The 9,348-nt window shown below is 45.1% G+C and overlaps 1 protein-coding gene and 1 long non-coding RNA gene across 2 annotated transcripts; both read right to left on the bottom strand.

Moving 5' to 3' along the window:
• Window positions 1–11: 11 nt before the first annotated feature.
• Window positions 12–2,144, bottom strand: LOC120910741 (zinc finger protein 211-like). The gene is made up of 2 exons (XM_040322477.1): window positions 1,909–2,144; window positions 12–1,368 (listed from the first exon to the last, which is right to left on the bottom strand). The coding sequence occupies exons 1-2, from the start codon at window positions 1,970–1,972 to the stop codon at window positions 440–442; spliced, it is 993 nt and encodes a 330-aa protein (XP_040178411.1). The 5' UTR covers window positions 1,973–2,144; the 3' UTR covers window positions 12–439.
• Window positions 2,145–2,431: 287 nt separating this feature from the next.
• LOC120910742 lies at window positions 2,432–6,978 on the bottom strand. Its single transcript, XR_005741558.1, has 3 exons — window positions 6,778–6,978; window positions 2,558–2,692; window positions 2,432–2,473 (listed from the first exon to the last, which is right to left on the bottom strand). It is a non-coding gene; the product is annotated as an uncharacterized LOC120910742 (long non-coding RNA).
• Window positions 6,979–9,348: the final 2,370 nt, after the last annotated feature.

A 9,348-nucleotide genomic window follows, 5' to 3' on the forward strand; every position in this document is an offset into this window, starting at 1 on the left:
GAAGACCCCTCCAGAACGGTGTCTGTCCCTTAAGTACTCCCTCCCAGAATGCACAGCGGCAGAGACCACGCCCACTGGGCTGCTTCTGGGTAAAGGGGCACTCAATACACCCAACTCACTGCATTTCCAACCTTGACTCCCGGTGACAGTGACACCTACAGTCAAATGGAAAATGTGCAACGCAGTTGAACTGGAACAGAAACCCATAATTTGGCATAATCATTCCGAGCTAAACTACAGCTCAGATAACTAAATTTACAAATAGCGCCTACTCACAGGAGCAGGGCGCTACATATATATTTAATATCAATTTTGCCATTGCGCACCCCTTCATAAATAAAATATTTTCTTTCTATAGTTCTATGGACTAAACAGTTCCAATAGTAAAACCACCATACATTTGTCAAAGAATAGGTGGTTTCGATGTCTAATTAGACTTCTATCTGTAAAACATTTCCCGCAGTCTGAATGCATTGAGGATACTGTACGGTGTGTGTTCTCTGATGTTTAACAAGGTGTCTTTTCTGAGTAAAACATTTCCCGCACTCAGTACATGAATGACTACGAATACTCGTGTGAGTTTTCTGGTGTCTAACAAAGTCTCCTTTTCTAGTGAAAGATTTCCCGCACTCTGAACATGAATATGGTCGCACACCCGTGTGAATTTTCTGTGTTCCTCAAGGCTTCCTTTCTGCGTGAAAGATTTTCCGCACTCTGAACATGAATAAGGACGCTCACCCGTATGACTTCTCAGGTGTTTAACGAGGACTTCTTTATAAAGAAAAGATTTTTTACACTCTGAACATGAAAACGGACGATTACCTGTGTGAATCTTTTGGTGTCTAACAAGGGTTCCTTTCACAGTGAAAGATTTCCCGCACTCTGAACATGAATAGGGACGTTCACCTGTGTGAACTCTCAGGTGTCTAACAAGGACTTCTTTATAAAGGAAAGATCTTTTACACTCTGAACATGAAAACGGACGCTCACCCGTGTGAATCTCTTGGTGTCTAACTAAGGTTCCTTTCTGAGTGAAAGATTTCCCGCACTCTGAACATGAGAATAGATTGTCAACTCTGTGATCTCCTTCATGGGGGGAGGAAGGTTCCTCGGGATTAGAAGGATCTGTTGATCTATCTGCAGTATGAGATCTTACATGGATATTTACAATCATAGTATGTGATTGATGAGAAGATTCCCCCTGATCAGAGGGATCCATTGATGTCTCCGGACAGGAAGGTCTGTGATGTATATTTTGTGTATTTGGATTTCCTCCTGGAGGATCCTGTGTGATGACAATATCTTCTGACTTACAATCAGCAGATAATAGAAGATGTCTCTCCGAGGAATTCCTCACATCACATCCATCTGTTAGGAAAGAAAATGTAAAAAAAGAGGAATGGAGATGGACCTTTCATATGATGTACAGTATCTTCTCCTCATTTGTAGGGAACATGACGTTATATTGAGGAATGGAGATGGACCTTTTTATATGGCCTTCTCCATGTCTGTCTGTCCACCTGCAAGGTGATTAATGTGGCCAGTCTCTGGGTGGAGATCAAACCTGATTTAAGCCAACCAAGCCTGCAATCTCAGTATCTCCTCCTCATTTGTTGGAATATGACGTTATATTGAGGAACGGAGATGGACTTTTATGCCATGATCTGGTTGCTTTGGAATCAGGAAGGAATTATTTAATCCTTCTTTGAGCAAATTTGGCCAAGCTTGTGAATGCTTTTCTGCTTACCTCCTGGTCAGTTATGGATTTTTAGATTTTTTTTGTTTGTTTGGCAGGGTGAACTCAATGGACTTTTTTTTGACTCATGAAAATATGTAAATACATACTTTATACTCACAGATAAAACATGAAAATGTCAACTGTTTCTGCATTTAGTGTCTATTACTTACTTGTGTCCATATGTAGAGAAGATTCCTCCTGTTTACTTTCCATAATCATCTCCCCTTCCTCCATTGATTGTTGATCTCCACTCACCACCCTCTCTTCTTCTTCCTCTTTAACCTCAACTTTGATGACTTTAATTTCTTCACCCTAAACCCCACAGAAGTCACATAGAAGAATGTTTTCTTATAGCTTAGAAGACCCTTTTGAGGTTTACATGCTTAGTCCCACCTACCTGATGATGGTGGGGGATGGTGTGATCTTCCTGTGTGAAATCCCAAGAATACAGAGGATGGGGACATCTCTCTGGTGGGTTCCCATTACTGGATCCATCTGTAGGAAACACACACACTGACTGAATACATTGTTTCTATGTGTTTATCAGATGATGGGGGATCTAGGTGGAGCCTCCGTACTGCTCTCTCCTTTACAATAAAGTCTCCTCTTACCCGGTGATGTGAGGGGCGGCTGATTCTCCATCATGACGTCCTTGTAGAGATCCTTGTGTCCTTCTAAATACTCCCACTCCTCCATGGAGAAATAGACAGTGACATCCTGACACCTTATAGGAACCTGACACACACAATGATACAGTCACCATCCAGACACATCCCTTGTCTGTTACTGAATAATGTCCCAGAATTCCGCACCGCTCACCTCTCCTGTCAGCAGATCAATGATCTTGTTAGTGATGTCCAAAATCTTCTTATCATTGTTCCTCTTGGATTTCAAGGAATGATGAGAAAGCACTCTGATGGTTAGATGGTCACCAGACTTCAACGATGGAAAACTCTGCATTGAAGGAGCAACACTAAAGTCATGTGACCTCCCAGAACCCTCCTCACACCTCCGGTCAGGTCTGTGTTTTATTAATAAAGATAATAGTGATGTCATGTGACCTCCCAGAATCCTCCTCACCACTCCAGTCACCAGGTAGATGATCTCCAGGGTGAGGTCTAATATCCTCTCAGTCATGTGACTGGGGTCCTACTCCATCCTCATAGATGAGATCATGTGATCCATACGAGACTCTGATCTCTGTAGACAGATCATATAACAGCCTCGCTGATCATTATAACTCAGACAATTAGAGATGCATTTTAAATGAAGACAATGGACATTTGGGGCCGTATACCTGCACCCACACGGTCTGAATGGCGTCTGTGTCTGGCAGACACTGTGCCCCAATTGATATCACTGGACTACCTGAACAGAGTTTCACACCTCTGTGGGTAAAAATGGCCCTCTAAGGTTGGATGCCCATTGTGAACAAAGTCTTACCCCTAACATGTCATGTATCCAGGATTTTCCTTCACCTTGCTTAATTGCTTTAAATCAATTTCAATTTCAATTGCTTAATATTAATGACAGCTATGAGCAGGGCCCTGATCCCTCCTGTATTGATTTGTATTGTGAATGTACTGTCTCCGCTGATGTAAAGCGCTGCGCAAACCTGTTGACGCTATATAAATCCTGTATATAATAATAATAATACTAATAATAATAATATCGAATGACCAAAGCACTGCTTGATAGGGGTATCTAAGGTTTGAAAGGAGGTACCTGAGTTTAGGAGCTACTGCTATAAAGTACCACTAAAGAATTTTTTTCTTTTTTTTTAAACAACAAACATGTATACTTACCTTCCCACTGTGCAGCTAGTTTTGCACAGAGTGGCTGTCTCGGCTCCTCTCGCATGGTGTTGAGTTCTTGCGGGCGCGCTCCCGTGATACAGCCGGTGGCCATAACCCACTTAACCCCGGACCATATTGCTGGTCAAAGACCAGAGTACTTTTTGCGATTTGGCACTGCGTCATTTTAACTGACAATTGCGCGGTCGTGCGACGTGGCTCCCAAACAAAATTGGTCGTCCTTTTTTTCCCACAAATAGAGCTTTCTTTTGGTGGTAATATGATCACCTCTGCGGTTTTTATTTTTTGCGCTATAAACAAAAATAGAGCGACATTTTTGAAAAAAAATAATATTTTTTACTTTTTGCTATAATAAATATCCCCCAAAAATAATAAAAAAACAATTTTTCCTCAGTTTAGGCCGATACGTATTTTTTTCTACATATTTTCGTAAAAAAAAAACGCAATAAGCGTTTATTGATTGGTTTGCGCAAAAGTTATAGCGTTTACAAAATAGGGGGTATTTTTATGGCATTTTTATTAATATTTTTTTTTTACTAGTAATGGCGGCGATCAGCGATTTTTTTTGGTACTGCAACATTATGGCGACACTTCGGACACTTTTGACACATTTTTGGGACCATTGGCATTTTTATAGCGATCAGTGCTATAAAAATGCATTGGAATACTATAAAAATGCCACTGGCAGTGAAGGGGTTAACACTAGGGGGCGGGGAAGGGGTTAAGTATGTCCCTGGGTGTGTTCTAACTGTGGGGGGGGGGGTGGCCTCACTAGGGGAAATCACTGATCTTCTGTTTATACATTGTATGAACAGGGATCAGCATTTCCCCCCCTGACAGGACCGGGACCTGTGTGTTAACACACACAGCTCCCGATCCCCGCTCTGTAACGAGCGATCGCGTGTGTCCGGCGGCGCGCGCGCCCATAGTTCCCTGCGAGAGAGCCGACGTAGAGCTATGGGCTCTCGCGCAGGAGAGCCAACCTGCCGCCGTAGAATGACGGCGGCAGGTCGGCAAGTAGTTAATGTATCACTCGGCCCGAATGGCTGCGCTGCTTTCCCCAATGAATGAGCCGGGAAGATGGCCGAGAAGCCTGCTTGTTCACGGGGGCGGGACTTTTCGAGGGGTCAGGTAAGTAAAGGGGGGCTCGGGGGGGGGGGGGGGGCGCTAATCCACAGATGTTTTTTCACCTTAATGCATTCTATGCAAAAAAAATTTACCTTTACAATAAGGTGACCAGATTTTTAAAATGAAATCCCGGGGACATTTTTTTTTTACTAGTAATGGCGGCAATTAGCGACTCTATGCCCATGACTGCCGCCGCCCACCTCACAGCCTGTCAAGTCTCACTCTCCAGGCCCTGGCTACTACTGGGTGGGGAGTGGAGGAAGATCACTTTGCCAGGGAAGACAAGGAGATAAGCAGGCAGGCGGCTGGCCGGGACTTGAGCCAAGGCAGAAGAACATGCGAGCGAAGCTGAATGGGCATGCACCCGAAACTGAAGAAATATTCCCTCCTCTCCGACCAGCACATGACCATCAGAAAGGGGCACATATAGTGAAATAAAATACACCCCCCTAAGCTAGTAGAAGCGGAGGAGTGAGGGTGTGGAATTCAGAATTTTTTTTTTTTATTCAGCACTGACTGTCTTTGAAATTGCCCCAACCCCTGTTCAAATCCAATCCGGGGACAAAACCAGGGACAGACTTGGTCCGGGGACAGTGCCCTCAATCCGGGGGATGGCGGCAGCAGCAGCCGAGGGCCAATGTACAGATCAGCTTCGGCTGCTAATTTTTCAAACACCCAACATGTCACGCTTTAAAATTGCGCACTCGTGGAATGGCGCCAAACTTTGTTACTTAAAAATCTCCATAGGCGACGCTTTGAAACATTTTACAGGTTACCAGTTTAGACTTACAGAGGCGGTTTAGTGCTAGAATTGTTGCACACGCTCTAACGCACGCGGCGATACCTCACAGATGTGGTTTGAATGGCGTTTACATATGTGGGCGGGACTTACGTGTGCGTTCGCTTCTGAGCGCGAGCTACCGGGGACAGGGGTGTTTTAAATTTTTTTATTTTTTTAACTTTTTGATGACTTTTATTCCTATTACAAGGAATGTAAACATCCCTTGTAATAGGAATAGTGAATGACAGGCCCTCTTTATGGAGAGATGCGGGGTCAATAAGACCTTACATCTCTCCTCCAGGCTGAAAAGCATGAGATCGTGAAAAAAAATTCACCGATCTCATGCTTACTAGCCGCAATCGCGGCTTTGTTTACTACCGGGTACCCGGGCGTGACGTCATCACATCGCGCCCGGGCCTTCGACGGTCATAGAGATGACTGGTGACCATCTGGTGCAGGAGGATTCTTTCCCTGGGCCCCACGATGGCACGGGAGAGCACGGAGAAGCACCGGATGGCGGCGAGAAGGGGGGGATGTCCCCTCCTGCCGCCTATAGGAATGTTCAAGTGGTGGAACCGGCACTATGATCATTCTTATGGTGCGCAGGATCGCCGCCGGAACACAATGGTATCTGAATGATGCCTCTAGCTGCAGGCATCATTCAGATATCACCGCACAAAGCCCAGGACGTCATATGACGTCCACCCGGGATGGGAGATCCCCTCTGTGGACGTCATATGACTATGTGCGGTATGGAAGTGGTTTAGCACTTTACTACCGCCATATGTATAAGAATAGTTGAGAAGTAGACATGTATCTCTGGTGTGCTGTTTATAAATGACACTTTAGAAAAAACACATGGGTAGCCAGTGCGTCTGTAAATTACTGTGATCTGAGTCATCATTTGTTGGCTCAGATGATAGAGATAAGGTACAGAGTCAATCTGAGCAGTTCTGTACCTTGTGATCGCTATGAAGACCAGGGGCGCTACCCAGAGTAATATGTCCCAAAGCAAAATAAAAGTTCTAAAAACTCAGATTGACTGTGTTCAGCGATTTTAGTAATGGACAGTTGGATAAATGGTTCTGTATTTCGGATGTATCCGGTCTATAAACCAGAGGCTCTGGATGGACAGTTGGATAAATGGTTCTGTATTTAGGATGTATCCGGTTTTTAAACCAGAGGCTCTGGATGGACAGTTGTATAAATGGTTCTATATTTAGGATGTATCTGGTCTATAAACCAGAGGCTCTGGGTGGACAGTTGGATAAATGGCTCTATATTACTGGTTGTAAATATGAAGGAAATCGTATTACCTCATTATCTCTATCAGTTCCAGGAATGCTTTCTTGCTTCTATTAATTCACCTTTCGCCTGAAACTTTTTTGTTTATATTTCTACGCCTCTACCTTACATCACTTCCTGTCTCTACCTTACATCACTTCCTGTCTATGTATTTTGAGGTGAGATCACCATCTTGTGTTAAATATAAGTACTGCAGTCTGTATTACGTTTCAGCATTTTACCCGCTGCCTCATCATCCATTCCTCTATCTATGTGATATCCACAATTACAGAAGCAGATTATACCTTGGATAAAATCCAGACTAAAATGAAGAACAACATTTTGATAGCTTTTTAAGTTAATATGGGTGAGATAAAGCCTCCATTTCTATGTCCACATCTTAAATGGGGGTCACCTTATTTGGGGAAAAAACAGTCCAAACCGCAGATCTTTTCTTATAATTCTTAACATAAAATAAATCCTTACCATCTAGGCATTAACTAAACAGTACAGATTCCTCTACGACAGGTCAAGGGCTTCTCCCAGTCACCACTTACAGAGCAAATTTGACATGTAGTGCACTCTCTCAGGTAGCCTTCTGAGTCCCAGGCCAGAGCACCCTCTTGCTCTAGCCCAGGGATCTCCAAACTACAGCCCTCCAGCTGTTGCTGAACTACATGTGCCATGACTACATGTCCCAGGTAAAACTCTGACATGACTAGGCATGATGGGAATTGTAGTTCCTGAACAACTAGAGGTCCATAGTTTGGAGACCCCTAGTCTAGCCCTTCATTATTTATCCCACCTACTGCTGGTCTAAAGTGGGAAGTATAACCGAGTTTGGGCCCCACACTGCCAAGGTGGCCTAGAAGTCTGGGATTCACCCGGACAGTTCGGGTTTGGAATCATGTGTCCGGGTTTCAAGCTGCCTGAAATATAGACACATTATTCAGACTGGACTATGGCATCCCAGCAGGGTTGCTGACTGCAGTTGTCTAAGCTGAGAGTGTCTGTTACACTCGCTTTCACACTGCCCAAACCCCACATACAGATGGGCATCGATCTGCTCCTCTTCCCTCCACCCCTACCCCTCTGTGTCTGTCCACACCCCAATCCCTGACACTGTGCCTCAGAAAAGGGAAGTGGGAGGCCGGAAATTTGAAGTCCAGCAGCCTCAGATACATCTGGATGAGAGGTACTGACTGCCAAGGGGTGAGTGAGCTCACCATCCATCCCTGTCTGTGACTGAAGTCTCCCCCTTCTCTCTCCTGCCTCTGAGTGAGTACAACAAGATAAATCAGGGTTCTTAGAGCACCCCTTACATCACAGTTCCCCTTTACACCAGCGGCCTTAGACCAGAGTCCCCCTTTACATCAGAGTCTGCAGAGTCCCCCCTTACAGTGTAAGGCCCGGTACACACGACCGAGGAACTCGACGTGCCAAACACATCGAGTTCCTCGTCGAGTTCAGCCGAGCCCAGCCGAGCCGACCTGCCGACGTAGAACGGCGGTGCGCGGTCGGCTAGTGGTTAAAAATCTGGTCACCTTACTCTGTAGGGACTTGAACTATGTACATTACAGTATATAGATTCTCACCTTTTCTACCTCCAGCACACACTTGCTTGCAGACTATCACTCCCAGACCACTAGCACAGGTTTCAGACCCAGCACAGTCTCAGCTAGGTCTGGCAAATGCCCTTTTGCAGGCGGGCCCCTATAGTGTAGCAAAATGGAAGTCTTTGGTGCTAGCTGCCCCATGTGTGCCCAGTACTACTTTTCAGGCACTGACAAACCTCCTGGCTGCAGCTGCCCCTTTCCAGTGCCCATGCCACCACAGTCCTCCTGAGCCAAGGCATTTCTTTTCAACAATGGTATATTTTTTCTCATTTCTCTTATGCCGCGTACACACGATCGGATTTTCCATCGGAAAAACCTTGGATGGTATTTCTGACGCAATTCCGCTCAAGCTTGGCTTGCATTACACACGGTCACACAAGTTCTCTGAGCTTTTGACTGTCAAGAAACGCGGTGACGTACAACACTACGATGAGCCGAGAACATGAAGTTCAATGCTTCCGAGCATGCGTCTGAATTTGCGCGTCGGAATTGCTGCAGTACGATCGGAATTACAGATCGGAATTTTTTCCGTCTGAAAATTTGAGAACCAGCTCTCAAATCTTTGGAAATTCCGATGGGAAACAGTCCGATGGAGCCCCCACAACGGTCGAATTTCAGACCAAAAGCTCTCATCAGACTTTTCTTGTCAGAAAATCCGACCGTGTGTACGGGGCATAAAGCTTTTTTGCTAAGGTAGACAACGGGTGCTCCTCCCATCTCTGATTGGACAGTACAGGACCTTGTCCCACATCAGAGGCATCTGTTTGTACCACCAACTCTTGTGCGAAGTCTGGAGTCACGAGGACTGGTTGGGCAAGAAGAGTTTGCTTCAACATCTGAAATGCCTTCTCTGCCTCAGAATCCACTTAATAGTAACTGACCTTCTACCTTTCTTCCATGTTGTCAGTGGTGCTGCAATGGTGACAAAATTGGGAATAAACCCTTTAGTAAGCCTGTGATCCCAAGAAGGTGTCTGACACATGGGGG

This window comes from Rana temporaria, chromosome 8 (genome assembly GCF_905171775.1).
Source record: "Rana temporaria chromosome 8, aRanTem1.1, whole genome shotgun sequence".
Taxonomy (NCBI): domain Eukaryota; kingdom Metazoa; phylum Chordata; class Amphibia; order Anura; family Ranidae; genus Rana; species Rana temporaria.

Excerpts from the sequence above, each read along its gene's own strand:
- LOC120910741 (XM_040322477.1), bottom strand. The coding sequence starts at position 1,972 with ATGGAGGAAGGGGAGATGATTATGGAAAGTAAACAGGAGGAATCTTCT. Across the intron at positions 1,369-1,908 it reads TTCTCTACATATGGACACAA|ATGGATGTGATGTGAGGAAT; the intron begins GTAAGTAATAGA and ends CTTTCCTAACAG.